The 24,380-nt window shown below is 42.0% G+C and overlaps 1 protein-coding gene and 1 long non-coding RNA gene across 6 annotated transcripts in view; one reads left to right on the plus strand and one right to left on the minus strand.

The window, feature by feature from the left end:
* The window catches only part of Dnm3 (dynamin 3), a 457,535-nt gene that overhangs the window by 10,186 nt on the left and 422,969 nt on the right, over positions 1–24,380 (minus strand). For 3 of the 5 annotated variants that reach the window (XM_076941476.1, XM_034513132.2, XM_034513130.2), the window contains 2 exons: positions 18,666–18,892; positions 17,848–18,084 (listed from right to left, as the gene is read on the minus strand). In XM_076941476.1, coding sequence (XP_076797591.1) covers positions 17,848–18,084; positions 18,666–18,892 — 464 coding nt within the window. Of the gene's footprint in view, positions 1–13,045; positions 13,358–17,847; positions 18,085–18,665; positions 18,893–24,380 lie in introns of those variants that run through there. The other 2 variants (XM_034513134.2, XM_076941475.1) reach the window with 1 other exon arrangement.
* Positions 12,121–24,380, plus strand: part of LOC117716190 (uncharacterized) — a 57,854-nt gene continuing 45,594 nt past the window's right edge. Inside the window, exon 1 of the long non-coding RNA XR_013112911.1 lies at positions 12,121–12,202. This is a non-coding gene — a long non-coding RNA (uncharacterized LOC117716190). The remainder of the gene's footprint in view (positions 12,203–24,380) is intronic.

Here is a 24,380-nt window from a genome sequence, read left to right on the forward strand (position 1 = left end):
TTGTTAATCCAACATATAACCTAAATGGAAATATTATTGACCAATATTTTCAGCAGAAATTTTTTTCAAAAGACCCTTTGTAGAACTGTAGTCCACTTTCTGACCTGGAAGCACTAAGCTGGTCAGATTGGATACCCATTCTCTGGGATGATGCAGCACCGTTGGAAAGGTTGCACAAAACAGTGATGGAGTGTCTCAAAACCACACCCTGTTTCCCGGTGGCTAGAGTTGATACTGTCACTGTGAAGGCCTAGGTTTCTTTCTTATTTAAGTAACCCAAACAAAAATCACAAGCTACACGATAAAATTCAAAGACAAGAGAAAACTCAGAGCAGAAGAACCATTGCTGATTTAATGGTAAGACTGACTACTGACCATTAATGGTAAGACTACTGACCACTTTAACATGAAGTCACAGAAAGTCCTTTCTGCCTCCTATACCCGAAAAGTGGCTAAGAAACAATAGTAGGTTCTAACTTAATGTGCTATACTAGTTTTACTATTTAGCAGTGACTGGATTTTAAAGGGATGCATAGAGATACTTATTGACAAAGGGACAGACAATCAACGCTAGTTGTTCAGTGAACACATCCTTTTTGCAGAAAGACTTCTGTGACTACCAGAACTGTTAGGCAATTCTCCACTGGGAAAAAGTAATATTTTTTTTTCTGACTATACAGAGATGATTTATCTTTTGTGACTATATTCTTACCTGTCCATATTCCTTTAGCTTATATCCCAAGTCTTGAAACTTTACCAGTTTCCCATTTGATAGAGAGGTCAGAGGTCATACTTGTGTCATTCAGTGCTTAGCGTGGTGTTACATAAAGTACTGTTCTCAATGACTTTTTATTTTTCTAGACACTTCTCAATGAAGTGAGCCTTCTCTGACCTTCCTGATATAGCTGCTTCAGTGACAATATGGTCAGTCATCACACTGGATTCGGATTAGGCTCACAGTCTCATCTTTACTGACTAGAAATGGGCTCTTTTACTCATATCAGTACTCCTGCAGTGCCTGGTCTACTGCTTACGCTCCAGTGAGGGAGTGTTTAACAACTAAGTAAATTAAAAAATAATCCTGGAAGTGGGAAACACCTGATGATGCTGTGATATCCATTGGTCTTATATAAAAAGGGTGTTTGTTAACCATGACTGTGGCACACATTTTTTTTCAAATTGTCTTTTAGATTTTATTATTTAAGTTGTGTGTGTACATGCATGCATGCACTCACATACCTGTACCTGTACATGTATGTACATGAATGTAGGTACTAGAAGAGGCCAGAGGTGGGGGTTGGGTTTCTTAGAGCTGAAGTTAAATCAGTTGTGAGCCACCTGATGTGGATGTTGGAAACAGAACTTGGGTCCTGTGGAGTAGCAGTATGTACTCTCAATCACTGTGCTCTCTTTCCAGCCCCTTCCTCCATATTTCATATGTATGTGTATATATACATGTGTGTATAGGATTGAGATGTGGAGATTATTCCTATGATTTCTTATTTAGTTCTTTAGTGTTTGGAATGGTACTAAACAATAGCATCCTGTCTCCAGGGAGTTGGAAAAGTGCATAACCTATGGAGATGTATTTTGAGTAATTAAACAGTCATGAGATGGGGGTTGAGAGCCAGAATTTGAACTTGATGGAGGGAAACTCTACCAGGGCATAGTAACATGCTGGGTTAGAGGATGAGTGGACATCAGGGCTGTGAACTGAGGGAGACTCAGGATACAGAAGGGCAGGGTCGATTGGAAATTGTCCTATGCAAATATCATTGGTTATACAAAGGCTTGCAGCCCAGAGACAAAGGAGTGCACCTAGGCTCTCCTCATCCATTTGTTCTTGTCTTAAATATCACTGCCCAACACTTTATTGCCTGAACTCTCCATAGATGCACAAGCTGCTGGAGAATAGAGGATGCACATGTTGCTTTGTGGTGTGTTCAGTATTTAGTTCATTTAGCTTCAGGAGCAGTGAGTGAATATTTGCTGATTAATAGACAGGTGAGTGAGTGATATAGAAAAGTGCCTAAGCAAGACATCCATTAAGGCTGGCATCCAAGCTGAGTCAGGGTAAGTGGGTTCTATCAGGCCATGCGTATAACACTTTTGAGTTAGAAGCTTATGTCTGAGACTGTATGTTCATATAGAAAGAGTCCTGGTGTAGAAGTTAAAAAAGACATCAAATATAGGTCTAATTGCTAGATTATGCAGGGATTTTTTTTCTCTTACTGAATGTCTCTAGGTTTGTTTTTCTCATTTGTAACTCAGGCAGAGGCTGTAGCAAGGCTTATTCATGTATTTGTGCACTGTTCACCAAATGCTACCATGTGGGATGCATTGTGCCAGGTGGCTTTAAGAAGCCTGAAGTCGACTTTGAGGCCAGCCTGGTCTATAGAGTGAGTTCCAAGACAGCCAGGGCTATACAGAGAAACCCTGTCTTAAACAAACAAACGCCCAACAACAAGAACAACAAAAAGAAGCCTGAAGTCTATGCTTGAGTGGCAAGACAGGGGACCTAAGACAAATGTCCAAGTGGTTTTTTACTATGGCACTACATTTTAAATGTGGAATAATGGGGTGAAGCTCTACAATTCATCAGCTGGGCGTACACCCCAACAAAGCTTGAAAAATGCGACGGTGCGGTTACAGTTTTCAGTACTACGTAACAAGGCTTGCAGACAGTCGGGAAACGTAGACCTACGCCAACCAAAAAGGACTAGAAATGTAAAGGAATTAGATGAGTGCCAGAGGGAAAGCTCCGAGGTGGGAATGGAGAGTGCAACAAAAACTGAATACTTTGGTGGAAGAGCAGATTCTCACTGATCTCTTCAATCTTGAACCAGGGTGAGTGATGAACAGTAGTGGGCAAAGGCAGAGAAGAGGACTACGGAGACATTTTTACTAGCGGTCAGGCCTGGTATACGTTTTGTTTACTGTACCTCGGAATTTAGCATATGCTCTTGGTTCACAGCAAGTCTTTTCTTTTCATAGTTAAACCTCTTCACTTTTGTTGAGCTTGTTAAGGGTGTCCCTAGGGAGGGGTGTACACAGAAAACACCGTTGCGTAGCCCGTGTGGTGAATTAATGACAGAGGGAAAGACGGAAGGATAAGACACCATGGTGTTCTCTCAGAATGACTAAGGCATCTTTGGAATATGTTCACTTTCAGATTAAAGGAATCCATATATGTGTAGTATGTGCAATTAAAAAAAATCCCAAAGAGCCTTGACCCACTTACTCTTTTGGAAGAGGTGAACATTATTTTATTTCTAAAACAATAAGAAAAGTAAACCATATTGTAAAAACAGTGCTTGGGGGAAAAAAAAAAACAACTCAAGACAGATCCTAAGTTGTTGAGGGTGATTTTTTTTTTTTTTAAACAACCCAAGCTGTTTGCCAACTTCAACACTAAGAAGGTATTAAAGGTTTTCTGCTCAAATTTATTTCATTGGCCCAACTCCTAACCATTCCTATTGCCAAAGACATTCACCTCACAAGACAGTTTGTTTGGGGGCAAACTTTGTTTTGTACCAAATTTTCCTCAGTTGCTTTGTTAAGCGATGGGCTTCATTAAGTAATCCATTACATTGAAATGGAGCATCTTGTATTGTTTAAACATTTATTGAAACACTGTGTTGTGTGTGGGCGGTTTATGGTTATGATAGAAGACCCATATTTCTGTTTTCAAATCAAAGGGAAAGATGTAAGACTTGAAGTTGTGGCTGCAGGGATAGCCCATTTACAGGATTTTGGACAATGACAGTTTTTGCAAGAACGTTCCATGCTCCTGCTGGGTGGGTGGCATTGGGGGGGGGGCAGAAGCTGGCTTCACTGATAAGGTTGAGAAGCCACCATTTGTTTCCTTCTCTCACACAATTGTCTTTTAAGAATAGAAGTCTAATTCCATCTGTTCATCTTTCTGTTATCTAGCCTTGAGTGTTCATGATGTGAGGCCAGTTGTAATGGGTTTGGGGAGGCTCCACCAGGACAGACTGGATTGTTTATAAGCTTTGGGGTGGTGTGTGTGTGTGTGTGTCTGTGTTTGTGTATGTAATTGTGTGTTATGTGAATGTATGTGTGTGTGTGTGTATATATGTATGTGAGTGTGTGCGTGTGTATGTGTGTGTGTAGTCAGGTCAGAAGTTGGTGTTGAAGTCTTTCTCAATCACTTTCACTTTATTTTTGAGACAGGGAGCTTCTTGAGTTTGCTAGACTGGCTGGCCAGTAAGCCCCAGGATCCCCCTGTCTCCTCTTTCCAACACTGGTATTATAGGCTCACACTACCCACCATGCTTGGTTTTTCTTTTTCTTTTCTTTTTTTTCTTTTTTAAGTGTAGGTGCTAGGTATCCAGAAGCAGTTTCTCATCCTTGCTCTGGTAAGCACTTTACTGAGCCTTCTCCACAGCCCTCTGTCCGAACACTCGTCTACATCTCCCCTGGAGTGAGCGCTCCTCTTACACTTTTTCTCATAGCACTATGTGGCACTTGATGGGGACAGGGCAAAGATTTGGCGATCACGACCGTGAGTGAGTGTGTGTGCCTGAATCTAATAGACAGGAGCATAGCTCTGAGGAAAACGGAAAGGCAGTGACAGAGCAGAGGCTCACTTCCTCTTCTGAATGTCCACTCTAGAGAGCAGCTGCAGGATGCAGTGTTTCCGGTGTAGGTAATCCACTCATATTTTGATTCTTATTTTGGTAATTTTTAAAATAGGTATTATATATTTAAATGGAGTTGGGCTCAACTCAAAAAACATTGTGATGCTCATGATTTTGTTCAAATGGAAGATATTTTATAATTTTATTATAAACAATAACAAAGGTGCTTACTCTCTGGCATTTTTTTCCTTTTGTGGCTTAAAGAATGTTATCAAGCTCCTTGTTATCCAAGAAGAGTTTGTGGTAGATGTCTGGAAATATATAAAACTGGAGTCTATTTGAAGGGTCTAAAGATAATATAACTCACTAAATATAAGAAGTGACAGATAGTCCCCCCATAAGAATAAACACTTGATTTTATAATATTAATGCGAATATATACTAATATATATGAAAAACATGGATCGACTTGTGGGACTTGAAATGAGAACATGAGGAGAAAATTGTTCACAATCTTTATTTGATGACATAAGCATATACTAACTTGAATACTTTAGTCTCTGGGGTAAATAGAAATAAAATATACTATGCTAAAGTTTATTTAGATTGCTCTATAGATCTGATCTAGGTTTCCCTGACAGGTATGATGCCAATATCCCTACAACAACAACAAATCCTACCCAGATTTTCAATGATAGGTCACACTAACTCTGTCTCAATTGAGGACGTCAGAAAGGGATTTTACAACATTGACTTAGATTCTTTCAGTAGACTGAAAACAAATGAATTCATATTGGTTTGTAAAATACACTGCTTGGGGGCCAGTGTCCAAAGTAAGCTTTGATTAAGCATTTCAGGTCAACTCATTTTGCATGTTTTTCTTTCTCTGTATGTATTACAGGGTATGATGTTAACCAAGATAGGGAAATACAGATTATCACTTTCTGGAAGGCTTTCTTGTTAGGACAGAGTCAGGTTAGCAGTGACAGCAGCAGGTAAATGCTCACATAGAGCTCTGCTAGGACAGTAGCAGGGATACCTGGAGTCCTAGCCTAGTGTGTGTGTGTGTGTGTGTGTGTGTGTGTGTGTGTGTGAGAGAGAGAGAGGGGGGGGGGGGGGGGGAGAGAGAGAGAGAGAGAGAGAGAGAGAGAGAGAGACAGAGAGAGAGAGAGAGAGAGAGAGAGAGAGAGAGAGAGCATGACTCTAGAGCATAGGGGAAGTTGAGGGTCTGGCATTCAAGGAATAGGAATGGATATGCCTATAAAGAAACCAAGCCAGGACAAGTGATGCTGTTTAGAAAATCAAGCATCACCCACCCTTTGTCACAAGTAGCAAATGACTTGTTTGGACCTGATAAAATGAGGAAACGACCTAGAGAACGTTTAGTTGTATGAAACTGTTATGTTTGCAAGACTAGATGTGATAGTCTATTTTCTACAATGGCCTTTGTACTGCATCACTAACAACAGGTAAGGTGAGGAGAGGAAGGGGCTGATGAAGGTGAAGAGAAGTGGACTTAAGAACAGAGCCTGAGAAAACAAGGGTAGGACCTGGCTTTCCAGAGATCTGCAGCATATGACCATTGGATTAAGTCAGGTGGCATGGCATTCCTTCCAGTAAATTCCTTCCCTCCCTCCCTCCCTCCCTCCCTCCCTCCCTCCCTCCCTCCCTCCCATCCTCATATTTCCCCATGTTCCTTAGAATTCCGCCCCCCCCCCCCCCCCCCCCGCCTATCTTTCCTTCCACTAAAAATAGATCTCCCTTTGGGACTTTGTACTGTAGAGCCCACTCCCATTAACAGTAGGGGACTAAAATCCTTCCCTCTGATTCTCTCTGATTCTCTGTCTCCTCTTCCTTTTTTCTTCCTGGCCCTCAGCTCCCTTCTACCTCAGGCTCCAGGAGAAGGAGGATTTGACTTTAAAATCTGAAGAAGGAAGTGAGGTTCTCAAGGAGGTACCCAGAAGCAGCTATCCCAAGTGGAGGCTTCTACTTCCAGAGTACGCAGTTCCCTGTCATCTGAAGTCACAGAAAAGAAAGGGCAGGAGCAGGGAAGGAAAAGACAGTAGTCTGCACCTCTGTGAGACAGTAGAACTCACTTCCACTTTAGGAAGGATGAGAGAGACCTTCTTGCAGGCATAAGTATAGGACAAAGAAGGGGGACTTTCAGAGAGGGTAACTGTGTAACTGTTTCAGAGAGGGAAACCTTGAGCAAGCAAATTCTTTTTGAAAAATTGTTTTACTGTTACAAAGTAAATACACAGAATCTGAAGATTCAGAAAGGACAAGGCTGCACCAACATTTCCCTTGTGCCAAATGACACCTGCTGAGTCAAAAGGCCAGTTTAAAATGCACCACACAGTACTTTTTTGTCCTTTATGTGGCAAAAATGGAGACAAAGAATTGCCGTGTACCGCGGGCTTACACAACAGTGTTCTCAAAAACATCCAGCAGGGGGAGCGCTAATATGCCTTTGAAGCTCAACATTTTTAAAAAACAAAAGAAAAAAAAAAGTTAAAGCAAACAGAAAAACAGAGAGGCATTGTGTCTTTTGGGCTGCCATGCCAGTGAACAAATATGTGAGGAAGACCAATTAAATGCTCAGAGGCCAAGCGACAGCACTTGGGGGAGGAGGGACACGTGCAGAGTGGCCCACAGTGTCTCCTTTGCATGAGCCCATCCATAGCTGTGAAGCAGTTAAATAGGGCTGGGGCTCTCACAAAAGAGGGAGCAAAGCTGACTTCTGGGCAAGCCTAGAAGTTATTCTTTCCCTCTGAAAGGATCTTATTGTTTCTAGAGCAGCCTTGAACACTGGCTCAGAAACCACATTTTAAAACAGAATTTTCATTGTTGGTTGAAGGAGCTACCGAAATGCCAAATGGCTAAGTCCCTTAGTCAGTGGCTTGTTGGGTGGTTTTCTTCTCCTTCAAGTCAGAAAAAAAATGCTGTGTTTGTAAAAATTGGTGCTAAAAGGGCAAGAAATCATAGGTCCCCTGGGCCATGTAAAGAAGGAATTAGAGCTTTCAAACACACACACACACACACACACACACACACACACACACACACACACACAGAGAGAGAGAGAGAGAGAGAGAGAGAGAGAGAGAGAGAGAGAGAGAGAGAGCACAAAGAATTTACTCAAGAAAACAGTGAAAAGTTTACAGACTAAGAGTTACCCTCTATTCTGAGCAGTGTTTGGAGGTGCAATGGGTGAGTGGAGTTCAACAGGATCAGAACAACTTCACCTAAAGAAAAGCAGCCAGTGACCCCTTCCATTCTCTTGCCAATATGAAGGCAAAGTTTCTGTTTTACACCTTGATGGTATGCCCACATCTAAAAGTTTTATACAAGTTCCTGCAGAAACTTTAACTAGACCAGTTCAGACTGAGAGTCACTAAGTAAAGCCAGTCTAGACAGAAAATGTATGGGAACCATATGTCCTTCAGGCGTCTGTCTTACAAAGACTGCCATCGCCCTGGAGAAATCTTTCAGAAAATATACACGTAGGAAAAAACAGTGTTACAGAGGCATGGGGAGAGGAGTGCTTAAGAGGATGGCCGGACTCAGAGAAAATAGAGCAAAAAATGTTTACAAATACGATGCCCTCCTTTCCCTGCACATCTGTGCGTAAACAGTATTAAAAGGATGGGCCAAGGTAGATATCATTTATATTTCCATTGTTCTTCCAGGCTTCCACAGAATGTCAGACAGAGGGATCTCAAAGCCGCTCTGTTCTCACCCGCAGAGAGCTGTTTTGAGTAAAGCTGTACGTGGATGTGGCCAAAGAACCAGAACATTCTCTTCTGATTATTACCTCATCCTGCTGGCCTGCCAAACACAGCTAAGAGGCAGGTGTCCACCATAAGTAACTAGCGGAAGACTGCTCTATAGAATGGTGTGTGGGGGGCCAGAGAGACAAAGGAAGTCAGGACAGAGATGAATAAAGGAGGGGGGCTCCAAAGGAGGTTGCAGTAAAGAGGACTGGTCCTAAGCCCCGGTTTTTCAATTTTACATTGCCTTCTGAACAAGAGACAGCAATTCTATCTTCCCTACTCTCACCATTTCACTTGAAGATACACTTTACTTTTAGCCAATGGTATAGATTCTGCAGAGGAAAAATAGTAAAAGTAAAATATGCAAATTACCATGACCCCTACCACCAAATAGCATATCAAATGAAAACTACGAAGGGTTAGGGAGAGCATGAAGCTCCTGAACACTGCCAAGGCTCCTTGTGGCTCTCTACACTATTTTAGTGAAATTCCCTGCTCTGCAGGGAAGGGGCCTGGGGAACAGTACAGTATGATTGGTAAGTGGCACCAGCAGGAGTGCCTCCAGGTACTGTCCCCTCACCTAGAAGACTGCAAATTAACAGTATGTGCCGGACAGACACACAGAGAAAGGCTGTAAGATTGTGATTTTAAGAAAAACCAAGAAGCATCATCCATATGCTTTTTCAAAGACAATCGTGTTTTAAAGATTAAAAATTCTTATACTGGCTTTCAAATGTGAAATATTAAGATGTGGATAGAGTCATTTAGAGTATTGGAAAAATTAAGGCAACTTAAATATATTGCAGGGCAGAACGCTAACTGTTGTACTTCCATGGACAAACAGTTGTATCAACATCTGTTCACTATGGATTCCTGAACTGAACTGAAGAGCATGTGGTTAGGTTATTGGGAGTGTCCCGCTGAAGTTACAGAGACTTTTCTTTTCTTTTCTTTTTTTTTTTTGAGTGCTCCTATTTATTAGTTAGTTCTAAAGCTTTAAGTTGGCTTTCCTGCTAATGGTTTGTAGAGCTTGGGTTTTATTTTGGTGTCAGGCCTAGATATTTGGAGAGAAAGTCCTGCCATAGTTTGTCTAGTTAACACGTCTCCTAATGTCTCCCTATTTTTTCACCCCAAAGCCAATAATTAAGATATTATAGAACTTGTCTGACATGAAGTTATATTATTTTAGTTATTAAAACAGTTTCCAACACTATAGGGAATATTTTAAAAAACCAGTGGATGTTTGGCTTAGATATTTTTACAGCTTTTCCTTGTGAATGTAACTGTAGTGGCAGAAAGTAAGGGCATCTTGTGGCATAGGACCTGGGGCATGATACTAACAGGAAGGTTTACTTGAAGGAAAAATTTTATTCAGTCCTAAAATTATCTTTGAGATCACACTATGAACTTAAAAGAATACACATGGTCCAGAATTTGTCTTATGCAAGTATTCATTGTCAAGCAAGCAACCTGAAGGATTATAAAATGCCTTATATGTTTTTTTTCATTGGACAATATAGTATACACCTGTAATCTGAACAGTTGGGAGGTAGAAACATGGAGGTTAGGGGTTCAAGGCTGGAGGTGGCTATATAGTAAGTTCAAGGACACAGTAGACTATTCGAGACTTTGACACAAAAACTAAGAACAAAACAAAACAGCCAAACAATCAAGATAAGTGCCTGCAAATTAATGTTATGCTGAGGTATGCAGATGAAGGGCACATCTAGATGCTGCTGCTTCGGAATATCTAAAACCAAATTTGAATGTTTATATGGTGGAGGCAGAAGGGATATTTGGTTGCAGACTAAGACCATGTTCCCTGATTATACTGAAAGTCACTTGAGGCCTTCTCACCCTGAGCACTGTTTTTAGAGGGAGAGTGATGGAGATGATTCAAGATTTTACTATGTACCTCATAATGACCTGAACTCACTTTGTAGCCAAGGCTGGCCTTAAATTCATGATCCTCCTGGCTCGGCCTCCCGAGTTTATGGGGCTGTAGGTAGCTATCATCATGTCCATCTTTATTTTAGCTTCTCTTGGTTTTCAGATCTTCCCTTGAAGCCTTGTTCCCTTGCGTATGTTGTGGTAGAGTATCTAGGTTGGTTAGTCTTCATTTTCTTCTCTCTCAGTTTCTATATCAGCCTTCTCACCAAAGAGACCGGAGAGGATGCTGCTTATCGGTGACCCTTATGTTGACCTGTGCATCTATGGGGTTTCCATAAGAGCACTGAGGAGAGTAACTATGCCTTGTCTCATTTTCTGGTGCTTAGATCACTCTCTGTGTGGGCAATTTCCTCTCTCTGAGCAATTGAAATCAAGAGGCTCTACACTACCACTGATGCCAAGATGTGGAGAATTTGGCTAATTGCCATTTTGATTATGCTCCTCCCCCCCCCCCCCCCCCCCCAAACCCTGGGGTTTGTGAATGGAATGAGTTTATGTAATTCATGTGAACTGACTATTTTGACAGAAAAAAACAAAGAGTGGATATTTCTCAGTGCTTGTTGGGAATGCTTTAAAAATAAGAAATTAGAGCATTTGGTATTTGTGATTTTGCCTATCATGTGGCCCTGAAGCCTGAGGAGGAGACAGATGCAAAGAATGAGCCGTGGCATGAAGAGAGTTCCTGAATACCCCACGGCTGTTGACGCTGCCCTATGTTGGAGTTCTATTTCGGGCTAGGGTTGCCATGTGATCTAAACATGTAACTGCTCAAGTAATGTGGCATCTATAAACATGTAGTGCCTCTCAGGCCCAGAGCCTTCCCAGAAACCCCTACTCTGGCACTGACAATTCTAGCTTGACCAGAAGTTTAATATCCTTTTGGCAACAGCATTGGTGAGCCAGATGGAAACCATTTGGCAACTAAAGGGTGTAAATATGTGTTTAGTTCAGAGGTTTCCCCAGACAATGCTTCCAATATGTTAGCATGGGCAAGCTAAGGAATGTCAATGCCAAGCATTTAAAAATTCTATGTTCAAGCTGTGATAAATGCATGATGAGCAGGCAGAGCCATCAAGGGCTCAGCTAACTCCCTACCTCCTTTCCTCTGCTGCTTGCGGTTAGGCGTCCCAGGCACATCCACAGAGGGAGATGCTGCACTGGCAATTTTATTGCAAATTTTCTGTCTGTATTGTTAGGTTTTTCTGAGTCTCACTTTTTAATCTCTCATAGTAGCTGGCGAGTTGGAGAAAAGAAAAGGGGGAAAGAGCCTCTGGCAGCCTATTCTTAAGAGTTCACTGCTTGGGTACAAATTAGACATGAAAGAGGTGCAATTCTTACACCGTGAGTCTCCGAGGCCTTTGATAAATATATCGTCTAACCAGGAATGCCTGAGCGTGAAGGCCTCTTTGAAAATAGCTCTGTCCTTCCAGTGAGATGAGCGAGAGGGCTGGGTGGTGAAACTTGAGCCCTAGCTAGCTTATGTGCGTCCATAAGTCTGGATGTCTATTTACACGTGGTAGAGTATTTTCCCCTTTTCTCTGAGCTGACACCAGCTTGCATATAGGAACACTTGGTGGATTACAGCTGGTGACAGTTTGCTGCTGACTGGCCATAGGAAAAATAATCAGCACCAACTATGCGTTTTCCCTGGCCAGGGCCTCTGCCTTGGCTGTCCTCCTCGATCAGTCAGGTGAACCCCAGGGCAGAACTGGGCACCCTGAAATGCAAAAGGGTTTGTCCTGCAGTGAGCTTAGCGACTAAAGAGCTCCGAAGGGAACAATGTCAGAGCTACTCGTTCTTGACACACGAGACACGGAAGCAGTTGTGTTTGCTTAACTGAAGGCCCGCCACCCGCTGCCTGGCTAACTGCAGCGTACGGTAGGAGGAGCTGTCTCCTGTCTGCATTTATGTTATTTGCGTTTTTTTTTTTTTTTTTTTTTTTTTTTTTTTTTTTTTTTTTTTTTTTTGCATGATGGGAATCTTGCTGAATTTCCCTTTTCGCTTTTACTTTCCTGTAACATAGGATATGTGGGAAAGATTCAGACATGATGAAAAGAGAAAGGCAAACGTGGGTCTACCTACATGCTGCCACAGAGTACACAGATTCTGATCTTAGGGACACTGGTGCTGTATGTGGGCCTGGCCTAAACAGATCGCCAGGCATCTGGACGGTGGCTGAATGGGAGTGTCTGTGTAAAATCGACCCTACTTTGCTAGACTCAAGGAGGAAACCACCAAAATAATTTGACTTTTACTTAGACCATATTGAAAACAGGACCTGAAGAGTGAAAGAAAACCTTTGACATTAACCATTGCTTCCTTTCAGCAGTACATTGTCATAAGAATTGAGACAGTGTACTGGAATAAGAACCATCATGTAGATAGAATGAACTTCTGGAGGTATATTTAATAGAGGACCTTAAATTAAAGTGGACACTTTTTTTTTTTTTTTTAGAGAACAGTGGTTGAAATTTTAGTTTCATAACAACTCATGTTGAACCTGCAGCAAATTATTAATTACATTTGGAGGTTTCAGCGCCAATTTATTTTTAATAATATGGTTGCCTCAGGAGATGCCTTGAATGTAAGAATTTGTAAGAACTTAAAGTTGTTCTGTTTTTAGCAATTATATTTTTGAGCTATAATATAGTTTCTTTTTTTTTTTTTTTTTTTTTTACTTTTAAATCTAGTTGCTAAAAAATAAAAACAGTTCCCTGACAATCCAGAATGTCTGAGTATGATTTTTATTTTTTCTGTAAAGAAGGCTGGATAGTCAGGAGAACAGAGAGCTGGCCCACAGCTGACATCACAAATCACAAGGTGATTTCACCCTTTGTCCAAATGACACTTGGCTGCTAAAAACAGCACAGTTTTAGAGGGCTGTTGAGGAGAGGAGAGGGTAAGTCAGGATGTTTCCATGCGTGACCGCAGGGGAATGACACCCAAGGCTAGTCACACGGGTTGCTTAATTTCCATGAACTCTGAGCCCCACGACTTCAAGGCTCGACAGCTTCCTCCTTCATGGCACCAAACCTTGATGTGAGGGATGCAAAGATAAAAGAATGATGGGTTGGTGGTTTGTCTTGCCTTGAAATTTAGAGAACTGGCTAACAAAGACAAACAAAAACCTCAAATAAAACAAGGAGACTTAATATCCCAAATAGAAAGAATGCTGTACTAACTGTAAGTTACAACAAATAAAATGTATGAAAGAGGCGGGGTTACGGTTAGACAATGCAAGGCTATCAAGATCAGAGACCAAACATTTAAAATGAGATTATGATGAAAACCAATTGGCCTTAACTTTTGTAATATGGGGCATCAATTGTTTTGGAAAGGGGCATGCATGTCTTTCTGCATAGCTGTGTGTTCTAGTAAGTCAAAGAAACCATGGAAGACACCATTGAGGAACTCTGGACAAAGTCTTGGTGCTGCCCTGGGGCTGTGTACACATGTGGGGGCTTTGTCTTCCTTGCAGGGCTCATAAGAACATCGATTAAAGGACCAGTTCTTGATTTCGGTCAGCTGGGTTGAGATAAAGCAAAAGCCAAATGGAATGACCCAGGCTCGGCCATTTTAAAAAGAAACTATCAGAGATGGTGAATAAGGGTGGGTTGGAGAAAGTTCTTCTCTAGTTCAACTTTTTTTAAAGTGGAATATTGAGTGATGAGGTAGGTGAAGTCTGCTCTCCCTTGGCTAGAGACCCTTCTTCCCATCCTTATCCCTTTTGACCATTGCAAAAGAGCTTTGTCCTAGGGAAGGGGCCGGGGGTAAGGGGGGCGCGTAAGGACAAATAAGAGAAACAGTGCCAGACTTAGCTAGTGCCAGGAAAAACACACTTGGATTCAGCTAATTTGTTCTGTTAATGTCAAAGCCTACACTTGCCAATTATCTAATTTCAAGAAGTGGTAACTGAAAATAGCTGAGCTAACTCTGAGGTTGGTGTCTGATGATGAGGACTGGGAGCTGCAATGGAGAGAACCAGGCAGTGTCTGCTCGAGGCCATCCTTCTAAACAGAGCCAAGGCTGGGTGGACTCTCAAACATGGGACAGTCCAGATAGTCAAACCATGGGGGGACAATGTTCCAAAGATCACAGATTTGTGTATACCCAGCTTACTAATGACAGGAGTATCCATGTTCATGGGTCTCTCTGGGATGCTCCTTAGTTCGGGTGGAAGTCATTAAAACGGATGTGCAGGTTGCAGTGTTTCCTGCTCTCACCACCCAAAGGCTCCAAAACACAGACACCAGAACAGCCGAGTGGCTGGGCAAAGCTGAGTCAAAAATGACACCTTGCCCCACCTCTGTATATTTGAAATGGAAAGATATGGTAAAGATTCTGGTTAAAAAGACGGGAACACTCAAGGTCCCGGGGCCATGCCGAGCGCTTTGCCGACCTTGGAATAGGGAGGAAAGAAAAGTCGTGATCACTGGTTGCTAATTAGCTCAGAGTATCGGGAGGACAACTGGACAGGCACACACTAGGGTTGCTTAGAAAATCTTCTGCTCTAGAAGTTCTGCTGTTGCTCTGCAGGGAACCCAGAGGGATAGAAACCCTTTGTGCCAGGTTGTCCTGGGAGGTCCTCTAGATTCAGATTGCAAAGGGAGGAAGGTCCCTTAACAAAGCAAAGAACTTTGGGGAGAAGCCAAACACTGTTTTCCAGGATATGATGGATAGGGCATCTTGATTATTTAGTTTTTAATAGAGAAAATGGAAGCAAATCATGGAAGGGAAAGAATATATAAACAAATGGAACATGGTGTTGTCTCAATAAGAGCTTTCTTCATTTTCTCTCCTTTCTATTTCTCTCTCTCTCTCTCTCTTTCTTTCTCTTTCTTTCTTCTCTCTCTCTCTCTCTCTCTCTCTCTCTCTCTCTCTCTCTCTCTCTCTCTTTCTCTCTTTTTGAAATCTTAAACCCCATTTCTGGCTTGCATTTGGTTGGATTCCTGTTCTGGCTTTTATTAAAAACAGACGTTGTGAGTTTAGAATCTTCCATCTAAAGCAAGTCTTTAATAGGCATCAGGACCCTGACCGGCCTCCAGCTCTGCTCAGGTGACCCCCCCCCCCTCCCCGCCACAGGGATTCCCTCTTTGCCTGCTCTGCTGGCCCTCGAGATTGAGGGCTCAGCACAAAACAACCAGCTTTCTCTCTTTCATTTCAAACTCTTTGTTTCTGTTTTAAATTCAGGGTAGTACACAAAGCCAGATCAAGTGAAGTCTGGTTTTAACGAGAGAGAGAGAGAGAGAGAGAGAGAGAGAGAGAGAGAGAGAGAGAGAGAGCATTCTAAAGATTTTGAATAGCTCAACTGTTGTCCTACAAATTCCCCAACCTGGTGGCTCCCCCTTCCTGCTTTTTCAGTCCTTGCCCTGGCAAATTCACATGGGTTACTTACTGACTCCCACCCTTCTGCCTGCGTGCAAGCTCAAAAATACCAAAGCTAACTCCACCCTGCTTAGCAAATCAGTTTAGCATCCGAAAGCTGATTTTTCTGAAGAGTGTTGGCAAGCTAGCTTATTGGAGACCAGCAGGAAAAGCAGTGAAGCGAGCAGGCAAGACGTGCACACTCATTCCTGAGCGCGGCACAGCCACAGGTCCCTTTGGCTCCTTCTCAGAGCAAAACAGACAAAACAACAGAGTTCAAGGCTCCCCTGGCACTTTGCCTTCCCACTCTCACATCCCCCACCCCACCCCCTTTTCTCTCACAGCCTCCATACCATCCTGGCACAGCGGCAGACACTTTCCCAGTCAATTTGAGGTTTTCTAAAACAATAAACTTGATCTTGCCTGTAGCAACATTCAATGTTGAAATGTACGTTTTTGATGTGGAAAGGAAATTCTTATGAACACTGCAGCGCCGTGGTTGCCCGGTAGAGTATGGCTTTACTTTCCTAAGGGACAGCAGCCACGTCTGTATTCTTGAAGATCACAATGTGAGGGATGATATAACTGACAGCTAGTGATGGGAGGCCAGGGATGCTGTTAATCATCCCCAAGTGCACAGGAGAGCCAGCCATAGCAGAAATGTCAGACGCTGGGGGCCCCTACTGTGGTGGCTGAACCTGGGCCCTAGATCTGGGTGCTAGGGATTAGAGGCCAGTGGATTGGCAGTGGGCAGGCTGTTAACCTTATTGTCTATCTGTAACATGTAGATGGTAGCCTATTTTATTGGACTCATGAACCTTAAAAATGTGTGTGTGTGTGTATCTTAGGACAACATTTAACATTGAGAGCAACATTATTAGAAATTTAGCTCAGTTTCAGCTAAGTTGAATTTAGAAAGAGGGAAAAAAAAAACGGGACTGAGTATTTCCATGTTCTCTGAGTAGGACTAAAATGGCGGTAATAGTAATGTCTCATCTCAAGATCTGGAGGATAATACTGCAAGTGATTTCCTTTGTTTCCTAGATGGGGAACTTATATCTTGGAGGTGAATGAGTCATCCTGCTCTTGTGACTTCGAAATCAAGTTATTGTATACACTTTGTTTGCCAGCCTGGGGCTCTCCTTCCTCTCTCCATTACCCCTAACACTTTAAAGATCAAAATACGAGCCCCGCAGCCCTACAGGTGCTATGGAGTGTGAACAGCCGGGCGTGTGATGATGTAGACAAGTTTTGCCCGGTGGGGCACATGGATATTCCAATTCTGTGAATTAAAGCTTATCTTCACGTAGGAGATAATTTTCATTGTCTTTAAATTTTCTGATTTTTGTAGGGGTTAAAACTCCACAATAACTTATATCCTTTAAAAAGGAAAAAAAAAAAAAAAAACCAACTGTATGTCGACCACATGAATGAAGGAAAGCATATAGCTTTACTTTAGTATGTTTCAAGTTTCATTGCTGATAAGTTTATATCGTGTGACAATTAGGCCAGAAAATCTGCTTATAATTGTCAAAATTAGTCAATGGAGCAGCTGTCTATCTGATATGTAATCCTTATGTCTACATTGTAATCTCTGTGGATGTTAAAACAGTTGCAGATTAGTTGGCTAGATGTTACTTAGCTTACGTTAAAGTTAGTGATACTGGGGTCATAGTGCAAAGAGCAGATGGATAATGTGCCTCGTGTCAATGGTTTTCTAGGTTCTTTGGGTAATGGAGAAGGCAAGACTCATGGGCTCCTCACGACCTACACACAGCTTGCCACGACCCAGCGGCAGCTCTTTCTTTCCTAGCCTGTTGCTAGAGTCTGACCCAGGCCTTTGAAAGTGCCATTTACTCGGTCCTATTGGCTTTGGGGCACGCAAAGGAGACATTCAGATCTGTGCCAGTTGGTAAAGGAGAGGATCCCATGGTCACACGGGGTCTTAGTGAGCCTAGGCACAGCAATTTGTCCTGTGCCCGCTGTTTCCACTGCCAATGTGGAATCTGCAAACATGGATGGGAAGATGCTTGCAAATTTTTATTTTATTTTTTGTTGTTGTTTTGTTTTGATTTTTTTCAAATAAATGTTGTCTGTTATACTCTGAGAGGAGAGCCAAGGAGGATCTTGAGGGGACTTATGCAGTGCTGCTTGCTTACCTTGGAACACTGGGGGGTGCCCTGGTGGGCCTGGACGGAACTTGCGGAGGGGTTCCAAAGGAGTCACTGCTGTTGGGAAAAGGAGGTAATGGGCCAGGACGGAATGGGACTGGGGGAGCCCCCGAGTGGGGGCCTGGAGAGGGAATAGCGGGAGCTGGTCCACGGCCGGATGTGGGCCTCGTGAGGGGCGCACTTAGAGTCAGCCTTCTTTGGGTGGTGGGGCTTGGTGGAGGCGACCTGAGAAAGAAGACAAAGTTTTCATTAATTACTTCACTCCTTGTCTAAATTAATTTAAAAATAAAAGTTTTGTAACTTCCTGGTTGCTTTCTAAAATTAGTGAACTAATTAAAATTAATTAACTAAAATAATTTCTCTTTTGGCTATATAACTTAGATACATGTTATAAGATGTTTAGAGGCATAAAAAGATAAATGTTGATATTTCAGTTTCCTTCCCTCATTCCACCCTCTGGAAACAATAACAATTGGTGGTATTTCTTCTTAAACATAGGTATGTGAATATTTTGTCATGTATGTATGTATGCGTGCATGCATGCATGTATGTATATATGTATGCATATATGTATGATAGCTGACACACTCCTTTGTGTTAAGCTCATCTTTCTATTTGGGACACTTGGCACTATTTTACTGTTTTAACGACTATCAAGTTTCATTCTAAGGATGCATTAAGCTTGTTCATGAAAAGAGTTGGTGCACTTTGACCGCTCTTTCCCTTTGGGTCCGCATTGTCTTGGGAAATCATCCTTAGAAGTTGACATTAGAGGAGATTAGGGGCTGCTGGGCTTCCTCCCTAACCTTCTGGAATGCTGGAGCCAGGAGTCATCTACTGGAGGTGGGGCTGGGGTGGACACAGTGGCCGTGTTGATGTCACCGATGATCGCAAGGGCTTCTTTCAGGGCTTGGTACATTCGGAGCATCTCATCCCGGCGCTGAGCCTGCTCCGCGGACTCTTCCATCAGAGTGTTCTGGTCCTCAGAAGAGTAGAGCTGCGCTAGGAGTTCAGAGTTGATGAAGTCTTTAACCTGTAAGAAAAACCAGATGAGAGGTCAAAGCACAGACTCCATGAAAATCGTGGAAGGTCCTCCCCAAGGAAAGGGAAGTACCACACGACTGCTTGGTTTTTGCCACCTTTCTGGTACAGAGAACAGCTTTCCCTCTGCCTTCTGTCCCTCAAAGAAATGATGTAGAGGTAACTGAAGAACGGTCAGTCTTTGCTACCCTCAGCATATGGCTCAGCAGCTATGGGGATGCCTTATAAAGTTCTCAGTGGCCACTTGGTTTATATAACAGGAAGGCCCCAGGAGGTAATTTTTCACAGTGTGTTGAATACAAGGTCACGGCGATGCAAAGGAAGGTTTGCAGTTCAGGTTTTCTGTTCCTGTGCATTCCTAGTCCTTTAGCTAGATAGTTGCCAAATAATCAAACATTATCCACTCAAAGTTTTAAAGGTATGGTAAAGGCAGAATTAGTAAGTATAAGTGGATATAAGATATTGATCACAACTATATATGTATAAAACTATGCAAGTTGAGTGAAGACCAGTCCCCACACTTTATCAGATCTAAGCATCAGCCAGCCACTTTATATAACTATGGAGAACATATCAGTTAATGATAGCCAGATATCATTAAGTGCAAGTACATGTTCATACTAAATGTGAGAAAATGAATGTACAAATCAATGAAATATATATACCCCAACTTCAAAAGTTATCTGATCGAATTCACCACATAGTGGTGAAATAAAATTAAAACCTCACAATGCAGAAACAAATTCAGAGATCACACAGCTGTGGAATCAACCTAGAATCTTCTAACCAGTGCTAATTCAATTTGCTGAAAACATGTCATGCATATAAATGGCTAGAAAAGACAATTTACATCCCTTCTTCTTTTATTCCCTTTGTCCTCTTATCATTGCACTGGTAACCCAGGGCCTTTTGTATAAGTATACACGCCACCATTGAGCTAAAGCACCATTGAGCTTAACATTGATAGTTTAGAGCAGCTAGCAAGTATGATAATTAGTTTAAACCAAGGAAAATAAACCTATTGGAAGTTTTCAGTTCCTCTGTAATTTGAGAAAGCTTATCTGGATTACTTAGATCTAGATAAAATGCCAAAGCAAGAATATTTGTTTAAACTTCAGAAGGATGACAGGATACCTGTCAGTTAAAATTCTTGGATTGTAGCTCAGATTTTTACTCAAATGAGAAGGCTCTAAAACACGGTCTCATTTTTTTTAATGGAGTTTGTTTTTTTTTTTTTTTTTTTTTTTTTTTTTTTTTTTTTTTTTTTTTACACTGGAAGAGGGCAGAGAGTAGGGCTCCAGGTAGGTTAGTACCTGTAGGTGGAGTCAATTGGTCTCGGGGCCAAGGGGATGGGAGGGCTTCTATGTTCTTTTTGTGTAGCCCTTGGGTATGTAGTTCATATGGGAAGGAAGGTACCCAGTTTATCTAGTATATAATAATCAGATGTTAACATGAGACACTGTGAATATAACTTGTAGTCCTGGTTCGAGGCTAGGCTCACAGTGGGCTGGGTTGCGTGCAGCTCTACGGTGCTGTTCCAGCCTGCCCTTTATAATTTCCAGGGCAGTTTGGGGATTTGTACAGACAGACTGACCCAGAATATGTGTTGACAACCTTCAAGATAGTAGATAAAGACAGTTGCTGCCAAGTCTCAGCACCTGTGTTTGATCCCTGGGTCCACATAAGGAATGGACAGCAAGGACTCTGATTCCTTGCACATTGTTCTCTGGTGAGATCTCTGGAGCATTGTGGGTAAACACACAAACCACAGCCCAAACTGGGAAGACAGATAACTGGTTGACCTCACTATTTGCCCAGAATGAGCAGGGACTAAAGGCTAGTCGGGAGAACTGGTAGATCTGAAATAAGATCTTGACAGAGGAGGGAAGGGGAGACAGGAGACAGGACCAGTTTCGTTTGTTTTGGTAAAGGTTTCAAATATGTAAAAAACTCTATTTGTATAAACATCAGTTGGATCAGTCTTGTGAAATCATCAGTCCCCTGTACGCAGTTCTGTAAGCCAAGAGTGATTCAAACATGGGAGAGATGTCATGCACACTATATTCAGGGGATTGTCTGGTGGGTGTGCAAGGTAAATTTGGTCAGCAAGTGTAGGACAAAATATGAGAACTCTGGTACTAATGAGAACTGTTTAAACTTTATTCACTTGGCAATATGACACCACAAAAGACTTTTCACAAGTGAGTGGACAAGGTCATTAGGAAAACCAATCTGGTTTTAATTGGTAAAAAAAAACTTGCAAGCTTAGTAGTAGACACGGACCCAATAGGAGGCTATTGTTTACTATTATTCATGGAATGATGGAAGTTTCTCAATGCCACAGAAGAATGGAAAAGATGCATCCATGTGAACAAACCCTACAGAAGAAAAGTCATCTTGTGGTGTCTATAGAAAAGGATGAGAAAGAAAAAAAAAAAAAACAGTTGAAAGAAAGGTGTCTCTGGAGTTGATATCTGGCTGAGCTGGAGAATTGAAAATTAAATGGCAAAGGAGAAAGTCAGATTTTCAGGGAAGGTAGGAAATGCAGCCTTGGGAATATTTTATGATCTTAGAAGGAGCTATTCACTTCTAAACACACATGCAGGTACCCATGGAAGCAGAGACATCTGCACAGACCTTCCATTGTTGGGCGTTTGTATTTATCTGTGTGTGCACTTGGATACGAAGTGCATCTTAAAACTCAAAACCAGCCGGTTTCTTTGACATTGATCATCAGTTGGGTTGAGCCCTTTTGAAGCTTTACATCTTGCTGGAGTATCACTCAGGAGCTATTAAATACGATTTTAAAAGAAAGATCCAAGAATAGTTCTAAAGCAGATCTGAATTAGAAATCAATGGTTCAACTACGGGATGAAATAATGGGTCCTGAAATTACATACTGAACTTACCTGCTGTCCACTCTGTGTTCATTTGGCAATGTTCTGAAAGAGTGTGAGGGTTGATAGGAGGAGGAAAGACATGTTGTATCATTTTTCCTGGAAGTGGACTAAATTGGCATTAGGTAGGTAGGCAGCGGCAGGGGATTACAGAGACCTATTGCAAAAGTGTAGTTGTCAAGATACATACTTAAAGACCCCGCATGGGTTAATATTTTATTTTCAATGTAAGAAGAGTTTAGGCTGTCTTCTGGCTAGCCTAGCCTAATCTTTCAGTGCTACAACTGGAGTTTGGAACAACAGCCCCAGTTGATAGGGGTGGGGACATTTAGGGGAATTTCCAGACACTTTAGGGGCTTTCTGAGCCATTTGGGTGTCGGTGGCACAAATATTTAAATCAAGGATTCTGCAACACACACACACACACACACACACACACACACACACACACACACACACACACACACACCAGTGGGTCTCCTCTTAGGTGAACAGAACAGAACAGACCAATTATGCTTGAACGGGAGATTTGGAGCAATATTTATGCTTTTAATTATAACACCTTATAACCTATACGTCTTTGTGTGGCTCACAAAAATTCTCACACACAGAATCCCATTCCACCTCCAACTCTGCAGGCTAAATAAACAGGCATTACTACACCATGTCCCACTGCTCAGTGTAAAGGAATGTGAGGTCATTAAAAGTGTTCCACATGTTTTCCTCCCAACTTTTAACCCTTCGCTAGTCCCCTGAAAGATGCTTGCCTCTTAAAACCTTGGTATGACTGAGCCCCGTTTTAAAACCTTCACTGAGAGACAGTTTGGTTGCTTGGGAGACTGGTTCCCCAAAATCTCTGTCTCTGAGGGGTAGTCACCATGGGAAATGGCAGTGTGGCTCATTCATGTGTACAGCATTTTCACTGAATAATTTCATTTTGTTCATCTGGAGATGTGACAGTTAGGCCATTGTCCTCCCTACTCCTGTTCTTCCCTGGCTGATTTAATTTTGTTGTTTTCCTTCTGCAAAATACAACTTCCACAGACTCACAAAATGCAACTTCCATGGACTCACAATGCTGGACAAAGGAGGCCAGGGGAATAAGTACACATGTTGTAACAACCAAAGTTCAGCAGTGAGCAAAATATGAGTGGGAGTGGAGTGTTCCTTGGTTGGAGGTGGAGATGGGGGAGCCTCTTAGGAAGTTTTTTGGGGCATATGCTGTGTTTGCCTGATACAAACAGATCATGGTTTAAAGATTAGAATAACAGTCTGGCAATCAAGACATATTTTTCACCGAAACATTGAAAATAAAAAAAAATTTACTTCATTCTCTTTAAGGTTGCACAATATGTTTGAAACTATGGCACATGCTGCCATGTACCACCAAAGAGAGGATGACCAGGAGGGCCCATTGTGGACCTAGCAGTACCACTGCAAGTGTTTAATGCCTTTGGGTTTCATGGTTTTTGTTTACTTTGTTTTTAATTTTTTAAAGAATTTATAAGAATTTTTGCATCTCACTTTGTGTTCTGTGAGTTTGTTTGAATGTGAGTCAGAATGTTTTAAAATTGAAGACACCGAGACACTATTTCTCATGTTCAAATGAACAATGCTAATTAAATCTTTGAGTCCTATGAACTCTGGGGAGATAACCCTGTGGTTATACTGGGTGGGGGAAGAAGCCCTCAGGGTTGCAAGGGCTGACTTAGAATTCCTCTCACTCCCAACCCCAGGCCCTTATCTGCTGCTGAGTTTGAGATTGCATCAGACCGAGAATAAGCCTCTCAGTATAGTTTTGACTCTGACACTCACAGCTGTGCCATCTTGGGCAAGTCACTCTTCAGTGTTCCAGTTCTCCATGTATAAGAGAGAAAAGAGTGGAAGAGAAAAAAAAATGTCCAGGGGGTGCAAACAAACAAACAAAAAACCCCCCACATCTACCATACATGGTATTTTAAAATAAAGCTGGATTCTTTCATTCTGTGGTGGGGTGAAGTCTAGGGGCATGCCATGGGCCGTTATGTGTGCTGGTCTTAAAGTCCCACACAGGGCTTTGGTGCTTTGACTTGAACCTGTAGCCGCCTGTCATAAACTCACAGTTCCTTTGTGCTGCTGTTACCTCGTGTGTTTAAGTAACGAAACAGCTGCTGTGTTTCAATAGACAAAGGCTTACAGTATGTCTGAGGCCAGGCATTTATTGCCTGGCTTTAAACTTCTTAAACAATTCCATATGGCGAGCTGAGTGGCAGAACACTTAATGTAAACTTTCAAAGGAAACTGCCCACCGATTCCCGAACTTTATGAAAAGCTGGCTGAAACATATTCCTTTTCAGGAGGCTGGATTGCCATTCCCGCTTCAAGGGTGAAAGGCCATGGCTAAGAAGACAGAGAAGCCAGCTTCAGTATTTACTCATTCTGAAGGAATAGCAGTTTGCAGAATAGGTGGAATTCAAACTTCTTTTCTTAGTTGTGACTCTGTTACTAATTTTCTCATTTTATCAATTCAAATCAGATTTTTTCTTTTTCTTTTCGTTTTTTTTTTTTTTTTTTTTTTTTTTTTTTTTTTTTTTTTTAAAACCA

Source organism: Arvicanthis niloticus, chromosome 10 (assembly GCF_011762505.2).
Source record: "Arvicanthis niloticus isolate mArvNil1 chromosome 10, mArvNil1.pat.X, whole genome shotgun sequence".
NCBI classification, from domain to species: domain Eukaryota; kingdom Metazoa; phylum Chordata; class Mammalia; order Rodentia; family Muridae; genus Arvicanthis; species Arvicanthis niloticus.